Source organism: Sturnira hondurensis, unplaced genomic scaffold, assembly GCF_014824575.4.
Source record: "Sturnira hondurensis isolate 20B ecotype Veracruz unplaced genomic scaffold, ASM1482457v3 Scaffold0008196, whole genome shotgun sequence".
Classification (NCBI taxonomy): Eukaryota; Metazoa; Chordata; class Mammalia; order Chiroptera; family Phyllostomidae; genus Sturnira; species Sturnira hondurensis.
Window position 1 is genome coordinate 5,520,229 of NW_028080827.1, and position 15,298 is coordinate 5,535,526.

Here is a 15,298-nt window from a genome sequence, read left to right on the forward strand (position 1 = left end):
TGGTTTGTGTCCACTAAAATTTCCAGCCTAGAGCCTTAATCCCTTCTGCCGATGAAATAAGATCCCTCAGTTTACAGTGAAAATTGAGCCTGCAGTATTGTGCCCGGGACCCAGCTACCTGCCACCCACAGCCACACCTGTGAGGCTGACCCCCTTCCCCCACACCCAGGGCACCTGCAGCCTCCTGCACAGGAAAGTCGAGGGTTTCCTGGTGGAAGTTACTTCTCTTGCTGCAGGGATTGCACCATATGACAGGCCCAGGCCCAGGTACTGTGGATGATATAGACATAGACTTGGCCTCGAAGGCATTTACTATCGAATAGGGGAGATACACAGATGGTCGGCACCCACTAGACAAAGAAATGAGCTAACAGGGTGATTGTGGGCTGCACGTGGAATAAGGAAGGTCTTGGGTTTACAAGTGGGAGTGCTACTTTGGAGCGTCTCACTCAGGTGTGGGAGCGGGTAAGCCCCAGGTCAGTTAGTTACTTTTAAGCACAAGTAAGGATTCTTCAAATACTTGTGATGTTTTATTCCTAGAGTGGCAGTGAGGGTCAGCAGTGGTGGGGGCTGAAGGTGCTCCCTGAAAAGCTGACAGTTCCTACCGAGAACAGTGACTCATGGACAGACAAGGTGACCGTACAATTCATTATCCAAACAGAGACACTTGAGAGTAAAAGGAGTACAATGAGCACATCCGGACAACAGGCATGGCAAACCAGACTTACGGTCTCATCACTTAGAAGTTCTTAGTCATTACAAAAGGGAGTAGATTCAGGGACCTGTGGACTTAGGGTTCATGCAGATCCAACAGGCTTTCAGGTAACTTTCCAACACTCCCCCATTAGATTGAAAATGCCTTTGAGGCCAAATATACTTCTGTTATTATCCACAGTGCCTGCCATGGTTCTGTATACATTTCTTCCTCAGTAACATTGCTTAAGGGGCCCAGACTTTACCAGTGGCCAGTGTCTGTCCACCTCTCTGGTTGGGATTCCTGAAAGAGCTTCACCACCTGGGTTTCGACCAAGAAGCTACTTAAAAATTAACTGCATATGTGCTACTCCCCTGGCCCCTCGGCTCCTCCTGAATGGAAACCAATCGAAGGTTTGTTTTGCTTTGGTTTACGAGTGCCTTATCACACACCCTCCCCTTTATGGGAGAACGGCCAACCTCTCTCTCTGAACAGTTCTCTTTGAAGAGAGACTCTGACTCCTAAACCACAGCACATTGGGTTCACAGATAGCAAATAATGTATGTTCTTTAGAGCATTTGCTCTTTTAAGCAAACAGCTGTTGAATCAAAGAAATGTAATTTGTTGTTTGAGGAGAGTCCTAGTTACCTAACACTTTTACCCCATGCCACGTAGTTTTCTGTTAAAGATTATGGAGTTACAAAACTTGCTACTTAAAATTATACTAATTTATTTACCTGGCTCTCCTCCCAGGCCAGGTAATGGTCAATGGTGATCTCTCTGAGGAGATCAATTGCCTTGTTAATATAAAAGAGCATTAAAATGACCATAGGGTTAGACATATTTGCAGGGTCCTCACAAAAAACATGGTTGAATGGGACACAAGCCAGTCTTAACCCCACCTCTCACTGACACAAGCTCTGCTTTAGTTCTCACACTCAGAACAGCTTTTTCTTTGTGATTTTTATTTACAGCCAAGTACACTCCTCCCAGACCAAGTTCACTCCTCCCCAGAGGCAATGGGGAGCCTGTTTCCTCCCACTCCTCCCTTCCTGTCTCAGGGGCACGAGTTTCGCTGGCTGAGTCTATTAAATGAGGAGATGGTCAAGATGCTTCTTTCCAGCCTCTCAAGCCCTCACATTATTGCTCTATGCGACTCTCTGGAAAATGATTCTGTTTTTCTCTTTGGACTGTGTTCCCAGTTTTCTTCTTCCTTATAGAATGGAAATTGTTACTTCAAATTGTTTTAGTTTCTGACAGATCTTTGCCATGTGGCTCCTCCTTTCTGGCAATTCAGTGAGATTCACTAGTTCCCTCAACAAAATGATATATAGGCTATTCTAGTTTCAGATTGGATCCGGATTAACTGTTGGCATCACTTAGTTCTGTCAAGTTGGCTCACCTTGCCTCTTAAAAACCAAAATGGGAGAATCCGAGGGCTACCTGTTGGCCCATACCGTGTGTATTGGGAGGGAAGGGAGGGGTTACATATGTGGGTAACAGAAAAGGTGTGCACTAAGGTGAATCTGTAACCAACATAAATATATAGAAACATAAAAGCAGTTGTTACTCTGTAAGTACAATCTCTAGAGATATTTCAATTTGGTGTCCTTCTCTTCCTCCAACAGAAACCAAATGATCGTGATCACAAAGTGAGAATAGCAATGGGAAACGGCTTGCGAGGAGATGTGTGGAGAGAATTCATCAAGAGATTTGGGGACATTTACATTTTTGAGTTCTATGCTGCCACTGAAGGCAATGTCACCTTTATAAATTATACCGGAAAAATTGGTGCTGTCGGAAGAGTAAACTACCTGCACAGAGTAAGTACATTGAAAAGTGAGAGTGTGTATTGCCGGTTTTCAAAATAGAGATTTCTTAAACGCTATGTAATTGTGATGTTATTATCAGAATTTCATGAAGCATCAGAGCTGTGGTCCATCCGTATCACCAAGAAAGGTTTTGCTCAGTCTCTATAACAAGGACCTCAATAAGACAGGTTGCTCTAATTTGAAAATCTTAATTTCGGTGAGGAGCAACCCATTATGCCTTTGCCATCTACCATTCAGGTAAAGTATTCATGATGTCATTTATACTTGCACATGATAAAACACCTGAAAGTTACCAGTTGCAGAGCTGTGTGAAATGGTGAAGTATGGTATTTACTTTTCTTTCAAATTATAAGAGAAAGTTTATTGAGAAAGTTACAGAGGTCATAGTAGTGTGTCAGCAGGGCTGTGTTGGTTCAGGATACAAGCTAAAGAAGCAGAAGAAGGACCCTTGGAGCTTAGCAGAGAGAAGGGCAAGGGTAGCGCACCTCGGAGAAGAAGAAGGGGAGTGGAAAGGTGTGAGTGTGCTCCAAGAGAGACAGGGCTTGCTGAGTCCCTCCTCTCAAAGGTTTTAAAGGCTGGAAGTTTAAGGGAGGTCATAGGGGAGGATTCAATAGAATATTCATCAGCTTTGTGCTGACGTGTTAAAATGAGATTTATTCCCTTGACTTCCATCCTTGGGTTTGGTTGTCACTAATTGAATTTCTTTTCTCTGTCTCCCTGAGTAGAGTGATTTAAGCTATTTACCCTCTGATTGGGAGGAGAAGTATAAACCATTTACTCTGAAGTATCCTTGGTTAGGGAAGCTAGATTTTGCTATTTACTAGATGACTGTAAACTGCTTGGCCATTTAACTGTCTGTCTCAGTTTCCGTATTGCACTTGTCCTGGCTTACTAACCTGTCTCATTCCCTGCTCAGAGACTTCCATCCCTGAAATCTTTTAGAGAAAATGAGGGAAGACAGTCAGTCTTCAGTACCTACTTCTTCCTCACAAGGCTGTGGTTCCTGCCTGCGCAGAATATGGAAGTCTCTCCCTGCCTGATCTAAGAGGGACAAGGGAGTGGGACCCAAGACTGGAACAAAGAGGCTGTTAGCTGTTTCTTCCAAACTAGGGATGGGAGGGAATCCCTGAAGCAAGATCATCATGATAAGGAATTGTTGTATCCAGAAGCAAGATTGGTAGATTGGTCCATATTTTATTGACCTAATTATATGGTCCTGAAAATAAGTCAGTTCAGTCAAATTGTTGACTCTCATTTCAGGAGGTATTGGTGCAGATGGGCTCCCAGAGTGAAGCCTATATTGTGTAAATAAGCAATTGGGTATTTAATAAGAGGTACACGTATGAAAACAGAAGGAAAAAGATAAGGTTAATGATTAGAGGAAATCACAAACCAGTTTCTGGGTATGTAAGGCTCTCAGGTGAAAAGATCGATAGCTTGCAGACCCCCTGGGGCACAAAGGTTGAATTGCTTGTCAACCTTCTGGAGTCACATAGGTCATGCATTCCAGCTCCTGAAATAAAGCTTTCTACAAGCATAAATCACTTAATCCTATCAACTATACCGACAGCTAAAACCTTTAACTCTTGAGTTCCCCCATCATATTGTATTGTGTGTTCACCACCCCGAGTCATGTCTCTGTCACCATTTATCCCCCATTACCCTCTCCTGCCTTCCCCCACCCCCATTTCTCTCTGATAATGACCATACTGTTGTCTCTCCGTGAGGATTTGGGGTTTGGGGTTGTTTGGGGCTTTTTTGGTTTTTTGGTTTTTGCTTAATCCCTTCAGTTTTTGGTGTTTTTTTTTACCCAGCCCCTAGATCCCCTCCCCTCTGACATCTATGAGTTTATTGCTGTTTTGTTTGTTAGGGTATTTTGTTCATCAGATTCCACATATAAGTGAAATTGTACAGCACTGGTCTTTCTCTGAGTGGTTTATTCCACTTATCATAATATTCTCCAGGTCCATCCATACCGTCACAAAAGCAGGACTTCCTTCTCTTTACCACTGAGTAGTATTCCATTGTGTAAATGTATTGCAGCTTTTTTATCCACTCATCGACTGATGGGCAGTTGGGCTGCTTCCATATCTCGGCTATTGTAAATAACGCGGCAATGAACATAGAGGTGCATATATTCTTTTAAGTTAGTGTGCCGGGTTTCTTTAGATATATTTCAAAAGTGGAATTGCTAGGTCATAAGGCAGTTCCATCGGTAATTTTTGAAGTAACCCCATACCATACCGTTTTCCACAGTGCCTAGACAAATCTGCATTCTAACCACAAATGCACAAGGGTTCCCTTTTTTCCACATCCTCACCAAAACTTGTTGTTTATTGATTTATTGATGATAGCCATTCTGACAGGTGTGAGGTGATATCTCACTATGGTTTTAATTTGCAATTTTCTAATGATTAGTGATATTGAGAATCTTTTCATATGTCTATTGGCCATTTGCATGTCCTCTTTAGAGAGGTGTCTATTCAGATCCTGCCCTTTTTTAAATTGGATTTTTTTGTTTGCTTTTTTTTAGTGTTGTGTAAGTTCTTTGTAAATTTTGGATATAAACCCCTTAGTAGATGTATCATTGACAAATAATTGAGGGCTACCTGTTGGCCCATACCGTGTGTATTGGGAGGGAAGGGAGGGGTTACATATGTGGGAAAACTCCTATTCAGTGGGTTTTATTTTCGTTTTGTTGATGGTTTCATTTGCTGCAAAAACCTTTTCAGTTTGATGTAGTCCTACTGGTTTTCCTTGCCTAAGGTGATTTACCAGAAAAATATATTGCTACAAGAAATGTCTGAGACTGCCTATGTTTTCTTCTAGGATTTTTATGGTTTCAAGTCTAACATTTAAGTCTTTAATCCATGTTAATCATGTGATGGTATCCTAGTTTCATTTTTTTGTGTGTATATGTTCAATTTTCCCAACACCATCTATTGAATAGACTGTCTTCAGCCCAGTGTATGTTCTAGCCTTCTTTATAAAACACTAATCGACCATAAAGATATAGTTTTATTTCCCGGATCTCCATTCTGTTCCATGTTCTATATAACTGTTTTTATGCCAGTACCATGCTATTTTGATTACTTGTAGTGTATTTTGATATCAGGTGGCGTGATTCCTCCAACATTGCTTTTCTTTCTCAAGATTGCTGTGGCTATTCAGGGTATTGTGTGACCCTGTATAAATTTTTGAAATATTGTTCTAGTTCTGTGAAATACACCATTGATATCTTGATAGGAATTGCATTGAATCTATAGATTGCTTTGGTTAGTATGGACATTTTAGTGATGTTAATTCTTCCTACCCATGAAAATGGTATATGTTTGCACTTATTTGTGTCTTTTGAACTTGCTTCAGTGTCTTATAATTTTCTGAGCACGGGTTTTTTTTAACCATAGTTAAGTTTATTCCCAGGTATTTTTTAAATGCATTTTTAAATAAGATTGTTTTCTTGGTTTCCATTTTGATAGTAAGTTATTGATGTATAGAAATGCAACTGGTCCATGGTCATACCACCCTGAACACGTCTGATCTCATCTGATCTCAGAAGCTAAGCAGGGTTGGGTCTGGTTAGTACTTGAATGAGAGAAATGCAACTAATTTCTGGATATTTTATATTCTGCTGCTTTACTGAATTTATTTGTCAGTTCTAGTAGTTTTAGAGAGGAATCATTAGGGTTCTCTATTACAGTATCATGTCATGTACATATAATGACAGTTTTACTTCTTCCTGTTCAGTTTGGATGCCTTTTATTTCTTCTTTTGCCTGATTGCTGTGGTTAGGATTTCCAATATTATGTTTCATGAAAGTGGTGAAAGTGAAAATCTCTGTCTTGTTCCTGATCATTAGGGAATACTTTAATTTTTGCCCTTGAGTGTGATGTTGGCTATGGGTTCGTCATGTATAGCCTTTACTGTATTAAGATATTTTCCTTCTCTTCCCATTTTGATGAGAGTTTTTATCATAAATGGATGCTGGGTGCTGGATTTTATCAAATATTTTTTCTGCATCTATTGATAAGATCACTGGATTTTTACACTTCATTAAGTTTATTTGGTGAATCACATTTATTGATTTGTGGATATCACACCAACCTTACATTCCCAGAATAAATCCCATCTCACCATAGTGTATGATCTTTTTAAGGTATTGCTGGATCCAGTTTGCTAATATTTTGTTGAGGATTTTAACACCTATGTTTGTCAAGGTATTGGCCTGTAATTTTATCTCTTTGTAGTGTCTTTATCTGGATTCGGATTTAAAATAATTCTAGCTTTGTAAAATGAGCTGGGAATCTTTCCTCCTTTGAATTTTTGGAATAGTTTGATAAGGATAGGTGTTAGTTCTTATTTGGATGTTTTGTGATAATTCCTTTGTGAAGCCATCCAATCCAGGGCTTTTGTTTGTTGGGAGTTTTTTTATTACTGCTTTAATTTCACTGGTTGTAATCCGTCTCTCCAGATTCTATGAATATTCCTGATTTTGTTTTGGAAGACTATAAGAAATTTATGCATTTTGACCATGTTATTCAATATGTTGGCATGTGCTTACTTATAATATTTTCTTACAGTCCCTTATATTTCTGTGGTATCCGTTGTTACTTCTCCTCTTCATTTCTGATTTCACTTATTTGTGTCCTCTTTTTTCTCTTGATGACTTTGGTTAAAAGTTTGTCAATCTTGTTTATCTTTTCAAAGAACCAGCTCTTGGGCTCATTGACATTGTGTTCCTTTTTTAGACTTTATACTGTTTATTTCTGCTCTGACCTTTATTAATTCCTTTCTTCTACTCACTTTGGGGTTTGTTTGTTGTTCCTTTTTAAGCTTCTTTAAGTGTAAAGTTAGATCATTTAACTGCAACTTTTCTTGTTTGTTGGGTTATGCTTGTATGCTATGAATGTTCCACTTAGGACTGCTTTTTCTGTGTCCCATATATTTTGAGTTGTTTTGTATTCATTTTCATTTGTTTCAAGGTATTTTTTTATTTCTTCCTTAATCTCATCGTTAAACCCATTGATTGTTTAGTAATATGTTATTTAGCCACGTGTTTTTGTGTGCTTTTCTGTTTTTTTTTTCTAGTAATTGGTTCCTAGTTTCATACCATTATAGTTAGAAAAAATGCTTGATATGATTTCAATATTGAGGGTTGTTTTGTGTCACATGTGATCCATCCTAGAAAATATTACATGTGCTCTTGAAAAAAATTATATTCTACTACTTTGAGGTAAAATGCTCTGGAGATACCAATTAAATCCATCTTATCTAGTGTGTAATTTAATGTCACTGTTCCCTTGTTTTTCTGTCTGGAAGATCTCTCCATTGAAGTCAGTGGGGTGTTAAAATCCCCTACTGTGATTGCATTACTTTCAATCTTTCCCATTATGTCCAACTCAGTTTGCTTTGTATTTTTAGGTGCTCCTCTGTTGGGTGCATAAATGCTTCCAAGAGTTATATCTTCTTGTTGGATTGCTCCCTTTAACATTATGTGATGTTCTTTGTCTCTTGCTATAGCCTTTGTTTTAACGTCTTTCTTTTTCATTAGATATAAGTATTGCTACTCTAGCTTTTTTTCCTTTTCATTTGCATGAAATGCCTTTTTTCATCCCTTTATTTTTAGTCTTTGCATATCTTTCCTTTGAGATGTGTCTCTTGCAGACAGCACATATATGGGTCATTTTTTCTTTTCCATCCAGCTACCCTATGCCTTTTGATTGGAATATTTAAGCCATTTATATTTAAAGTGATTATTTATAGGTATATATTTATTGTCATTTTATTGTTTATAATTGTGTTCCTCTTTCTTCTTTTTCTCCTCCTCCTCCTCGTTATTGTTGTTTTGTTGTTGTTGTTGTTCTTCTTCTTCTTCAAGAAGACCTTTTAATCTTTCTTATGATACTGATTTGTGGTAACAAGATCCATTAGTTTTTTCTTGTCCAGAAAACTCTTTCTTTCTTCTTCAAGTTTAAATTATAGCTTAACTGTGTAAAACAGTCTTAGTTGTAGGTCCTTGCTTTTCATCATTTTGAGTATTCCATACCAATCCAGTCGGGCCTGAAAAGTTTCTCAAAAGAAACCTTTGGACTATTTGGACTATCAGGATTTCCCAAATCCCCATAAGGAACTTACACAAAGAATTTACACAACACTGAAAAGCAAGGATTTCCCAAATCCTGATAGTCCAGGGGGAGCACCCTTGTAAGTAACTAACTGTCTTTCTCTTGCTGCTCTAAAATTCTCTTTTTGTTTTTAAGCATTGCCATTTTAATTTTGAGGTGTCTTGGGGTGGGCCTCTCTGGACTCATCTTCTTTGGAACTCTCTGAGCTTCCTGGACTAGTGCATCTTTTTTCGTTACCAAGTTAGAAAAACTTTCAGCCACTATTTCTTCAAATAGAGTCTTGATCCCTTGTTCTTCCTTTTTCTGGTACCCGTAGGATGCAGATGCTATTACACTTTATATTGTCCCAAAAGTCCCTTAAACTGTCTTCATTTTTTATACTTCAAAAAAAATTTAATTATATTTTATTGTTTATACTATTATAGTTGTCCTAATTTTCCCCTTTTCCCCCAGCTCCCACCACCACTCCCTCAGGCATTCCCCACACCATTGTCCATATCTAGGGGTCATGCATATATGTCCTTTGGCTACTCTATTCCCTATGCTGTACTTTGCATCCTCATGACTACTCTGTAATTACCAACTTGTACTTCTTCTGGTTCGCAGGCCTACATTCAATCCACTGAGCTACACCAGCCAGGGCCAACTTGTACTTCTTAATCCTTTCACCTTTTGTGCCCATCCTCTAAATCCCCTCTCATATGACAACCATTAAAATATTCTCTGTATCTATGATTTTTTATCCTCATCTGAGGATATGTGTTTATTGATGAAAGAAAGAGACATGAGAGAAAAATCAGTTGCCTCCCATATGTACCCCAACAGGGGTGGAACCTACAACTTAGGTATGTACCCTGACAAGGATTGAACCCACAACATTTTGGTTCATGAGACTACACTCCAATCAACTGAGCCACCCAACCAGGGCAATTCTGTTTTCCTGTTTTTTTAATCTTCACCTGAGGATATGCTTTTATTGACTTTAGAAAGAGAGGAAGGGAGAGATAGTGAGTGAGGGGGAGAAACCTTGATATGAGAGAGAAACATTAATCACTCGCTTCTCACTGCTTACACCCCTATAGAAGATTGAACTTGAAACCTAGGTATGCAACCTGACCAAGAATTGAACCCACAACCTTTGGTGTACAGAACGATGCTCCAAGCAACTAAGTCACCTGGCCAGAGAAATTCTTTTTTCTTCTTTGCTGTTCTGATTGGGTGTTTTCTTCTACCTTATCTTCCAAATCACTGATTCAAGATTCCTCGTTTAAACTACTGTTTTATCCTTCTGGTGTATTGCTCCTTTCAGACATTATAGTCTTTATTTCTGACTGGTTCTTTGTTATGGTTTCTATGCCCCTTTTTTGTTTGCTCTCTCTTTGGCCAAGTTCTCATTGATTTCATCCATTCTTCCCCTAAGTCCCTTGATTATTCTTATAACCATAGTTTCAAACTCTATATCTGGTAAATTGTTTGCCTCCATTCCACTGAGCTAGAGATTTCTCATGTCCTTCTTTTGGGACATGTTTATTTGTTTCCCCATTTTGGCTGCTTCTTTGTGTTTGTTCCTATGTGTTAGGTAGACCTGCTGTGAGTCCAAGTCTCGGTAGGATGATCTTATGCAGTGGGGCCCCATGGCACAGTCAGTCTCCTTGATCACTTGCACTGGGTGCTTCATGAGTGTCTCTTGTATGGATTATGTGGGCCCTCATGTTGTAATTGAGACTTGATTGCTATTGACTAATATGTGTGTGGGGTTAACAGTCAGGCTGACTAATTGTAATGATTGATCCAACCACAGTGTGTATACTGACCACTCAGAGTAGAATTTGCCTCAGCAGGGTCTGGTGCCTGCTGAGATTTTTCTTTGCATATGCCACTTATTGGGTCCTCTTCTCATGTTGTCTGAAGCTGGCCGCTGGTTGTGCTGGTTCTGGGGCTTCTTGGGAGGGACTCTGGCACAGATCAATGTCAGATACTGCTTGTGATTGGCTCTGAGCAACATGCTTATAACTACAAAGTGACTCACAGCTGTGGCTGCTTCTGCTGGGTCTAGGTGTGTGCTGAGAGGATAAATCTGTACACTAAGGTTTGTTTTTACCAGCACTGAACCCAGGAACAGGCAAAAATTCCTAGGAACCCTGAGGTCCACCTCCACCTGTCTCCATCTGCTGACTGCCTATTAGGATCAGTCACTGAAAGAGCCTCTAGTGTGTGTGTTGGGGGGGGCGGGCTCCGCACAAAGAGTTCCTCCACCCCAGCCACCGCAGATGAGAATAAATGTACCAAGACTTGATCTGCTTGGGGAGGAAAGGTGGCCAATCTCTCAGAGGAGAAAAGCTTTAAGCCTGTTCCTCAATGGGCTTTTATTAGGTTTAATTTTCATAGGAATACAGGGCGTAAAGCTCATCAATCATTGTCAGGCAGTAATGATCAAACAATAGATAACATTCAAAGAACTATGAGGGCTTATTCTGAGTTAGGGTCAGATAGCCAAAGGGCCATAAAACTTTGGGAAACAAACACATTTCCTGCTTGGATGCTTATCATTTAAATTGAGGGTATTCTTAGCAAAGCAGGTTTCATGGGATTTTATGCATTCTTTCTTAGGCCTGATCACCCCCAGAAACTGCCCATTCCAGCACAGGGCCACACCCACTTCTGTCATTGATTCAGGCTTAAGTCAGTCAGGGGAAGTAAGGCAGCCAAGAGATTAGAAGACTTTTTACAGATACAATGAGGACTCGGCTATGACAAAGCCAAGATGTGAGGGTCCATCATTCCTTTTCTATAGTTTCCTAAATCCTTCCCTGATGGCCCCTTCATGACCATGCCTGTTTTAGGTTGTCCCTCCCTTGAGAAATCTTACCCGTTATTAGCTAACTAGTCATCTGCCCAGGGCCAAGCAGGGTGGGGTAAAGGGGGCAGAGGTTGCTCCTCTGCCAAAAGAATAAGTTTTGTCTCTTTAGTGGCTTATGGTCCCAAGGCTTTTTACTCAGCCTTAGCCATGGGGCGGGGGTTACAGCTTCTGAAACCAGGCAGTTCCCAACAGCAGTTCCCAACACTCTGGCAGTACTAGAGTTGCATGCAATAGGTTCTCAGTGAGTCACCAGGTAGGGATGAGAGATATTCTCCAGATCTATATGGGTTCAATCTTGGTGCCAATGTTCTGCCTGAGGCTACTCAGCAAATGTCCTAGGGTATAGCAAGTCTAGGTGACACCCACTGGGTGCTCACACACCTTTGTGTTAGGGTGGGGTGTCAGAGAGTCAGCAGGATGGGGCAAGCAGTTTATCAGGTCTAAACAAGCAACCAGTGAAGGGAAGGATCTGCACCAGTCAGGCATGTAAGGGAAAAATTTCCCCTGTCCTAGAGCCACACAATTCAGTCTTTCCTACATTCTACCAAGAGCCCGAGCTCAGCAGGGAGGGGCTATTGGGAGTCAAGAAGGAGGGAGGTGCCAGTTGAGTTTGAGGTACTGTGAGGGATGTGGCCCCTGCCCCAGCCCCAGAGCCATGCAACTCAGACTGTCCCAGCTACTGCCCAGGCTCAGCAGGGTGGCTCCAAGGGACCAGAGGGTGGGGCTTCCAGGAGTTTGGAGAGTGAGGCTAGCAAATCCACAGCAAAAGGAAAGAACCAGTCAGGATTGCAGGAAAGTGGATGGAATGGCCTCTACCCCGAAGCCACACAAGCCAGTAACTGACACCACTTGATTCTGCCCAGACCTCTATACTTTGGCCAGGGCCACTGACTCCTTAGCAGGGCAAAGTCAGCTAATAAAAATATTCAATATTTTTATTGAATGATCTGGGTGGTGGCTTCATGGATGTACACATATATAGAATTCACCAAGCTGTACACTTATGTGTTCTTTATATATTTTATGCATGCTATACCTCAATAAAAAAAGAAAAATATGCCCTGGCTGGTGTGGCTCAGTGGATTGAGCACCGGCCTGGGAACCAAAGGGTTGCTGGTTTGATTCTCAGTCAGGGCACATGCCTGGGTTGCTGGCCAGGTCCCCAGTAGGGGGCATGTGAGAGGCAACCACACATTGATGTTTCTCTTCCTCTCTCCCTCCCTTCTCCTCCCTAAATAAGTAAACAAATGTTTTTTTAAAAATATGAAAATATGTGCTCAAAATGGTCTATTTTAATTTTCCTAGAAAGTCATGCGTTATGACCTGATTAAATATGATGTGGAGAAAGATGAACCCGTCCGAGATGAAAATGGATATTGCATAAAAGTCCCCAAAGGTACAGTGGATTTTTGTTCAATGAACCTGTTGTGTTCTTACCTTGACCGAGTGACTGTTAAGAATTAACCTACCCCTGCCAAAATGAACACCTGGTAAAATTTGTCAGAGAAGGGAAAAGAAGAGATTTATTTTTGTACTCTCAGGAATAGTTACAGAAACTCCAAAAGGTACTAATTTAACCACTACACATCACATAATTAGAGTTTAAAACCTAGCTTAACAACTTACTGATTGTGAGGTAAGCATTTTGTAGGAAGGAAAGTGTAATTATGATTGCAAAACTATAGTTTTAGGGAGTCTTTACCTTTAAGCTTCAACTATTGTTCATTTGCCTAATTATGTGTGTAAATCATTGTTCAGTACAAAGTTAGCATGTTAAAAACTACAAACATGGGGCCACAGAGAATAATGTGCCATGTGTGCATAGGGTATGTGTGTATATGATGTATATGAGTATACATTTACACATGCAGCCAGCTGCTGCAAATGAGGTGCATGGCGCCAACTTTTGAAAGAAGGTTGATAATAAAAATCTCCTACTGCCAGCACATGAAATAACAATTGCTCTTCTATCTTAGGTGAAGTTGGACTCCTGGTTTGCAGAATCTCACAACTTGCACCATTTAGTGGCTATGCTGGAGCGAAGACTCAGACGGAGAAGAAAAAACTGAGAGATGTCTTTAAGAAAGGAGACATGTATTTCAACAGTGGCGATCTCTTGATAATTGACAATGAAAATTTCATCTACTTCCATGACAGGGTTGGAGATACATTCCGGTTGGTGTCTCTGAATCACCGAGAAACATGCACAACTTGGCTTCCTCCTAAATTGGAATCACATTCCACTTTGGTTATGGTTCTTCTCTCTTGGCATGTCAATTCAACTTCCTGTATTCCTAGAAAAAAAGGAACAAAATACAGGAAGGGTCATTCTAAAATGCACAGATTAAAATAAGCCTAAATAGGTTCGTCCACCCAATTCCTCCATTATTACTAGCCATTCATGGGAGATTTTCACAGTTTTCAAGTATGGGGCTTTTCTTCAGATAAAAATCAAACGTGAATTAAGGTGGAGCTGATTTAGTTGACGACAAGGTGAGGGGTTCTGAGCCCCGCCTGTTCCCTCCCTCCCACTCTCCATCCCCAACCAGGTGATTTCCCACAGAACACACAAGTCAGCACAACCATTTGAAAGTCATGGTAATAAACCATGAGATTAATTCCCAGCAGCAGCACAGTCCTTCAGCCTCAAAACACTTTTGTTTCATCAGCTTCCTTCCTTCATGAACTCCCTGAGGCCAGGCCCCAGCTCCTAGCACAGAGCCTGACACACATAATTACTTCCTGCATGAATTAATGAGGAAGAGGGGGAAGTTTTCTGGCTGTAGGAGAAAGTGTGGGGATATGAATGAGGTTAACAGCTCCCAGGCTCACCTCTGCACCTGACCATCTGCATTAGCAGGGCAGGTATCCTTTCTTGACCTCAATTTCTTCACCGATGAATGAGGGTTTCAGTGATCCTCAGGGTTCCTTCCATCTCTGATATCCCATGACTCAGGATCCATATTCTTACTTTATGACACCTTGATGTTATTAAAAATATACCTCTGAGAGATGTAAACCATTTTTAAATGTAAAACATAACTTTATGAAATGAAAAATAGCACATGCTTGGCCACTAACATTATGGTCTCCCTGCAAATAACATACATTTTTCGTATTAAAAGCTTTCTCGTGGCCAAGAGACCCTGAAATACAAGTATGACATTTTATTAAATGGAAGTTCACTAATGGAGTTAAATAGCAATCAAAGTCAGTGAATGACGTGAAAACCCTAAATATAGCAAAATGCCACTGAGGGTTTATTTTTTATTTCCTGTGCCTTTGTTAGGCCAGCTCTATATTTTAACATCATCCTGTGTATCGTGTTTCATGTGGCTGGACTGAAATTTGACATTTTATTATTTAGGTCTACGCCTTTGTCTTTTGTTCCGCAAGCAGGACACTTCACCCATGACGAAGCTGGGGAGCTGGGGGCCACGTGGAATATAGAGTGCGGCCTCCCCTAGAGGCCCCGCCCCAGGAAGGGAGCCACCCTCCCCCCGCCATTGCAGTCCTGGCCCACAGACCTCCACGGTCCTCTGCTAACCTTGCCTTCTCTCCCAGGTGGAAAGGGGAAAATGTGGCCACCACTGAAGTCGCTGACATACTAGGACTGGTTGACTTTGTCCAAGAAGTGAATGTGTACGGAGTGACTGTGCCAGGTACGCACAAAATACTACAGAGCTGTGCCTAAATCCATACTGTAACACAGTGTAATTTTGACCCCAGGGCAAAGCGTGTCAGTGCCTCCTCCTGTCAGCTGGAAAACCAAACGCTTCCAGCCATT

The 15,298-nt window shown here is 40.9% G+C and overlaps 1 protein-coding gene across 1 annotated transcript in view; it reads left to right on the forward strand.

Moving 5' to 3' along the window:
• Positions 1 to 15,298, forward strand: part of SLC27A2 (solute carrier family 27 member 2) — a 53,111-nt gene that overhangs the window by 32,613 nt on the left and 5,200 nt on the right. The window contains exons 5-8 of the mRNA XM_037054611.1: positions 2,323 to 2,517; positions 12,817 to 12,907; positions 13,488 to 13,686; positions 15,076 to 15,173. Of these exons, the coding sequence (XP_036910506.1) occupies positions 2,323 to 2,517; positions 12,817 to 12,907; positions 13,488 to 13,686; positions 15,076 to 15,173 (583 nt within the window). The remainder of the gene's footprint in view (positions 1 to 2,322; positions 2,518 to 12,816; positions 12,908 to 13,487; positions 13,687 to 15,075; positions 15,174 to 15,298) is intronic.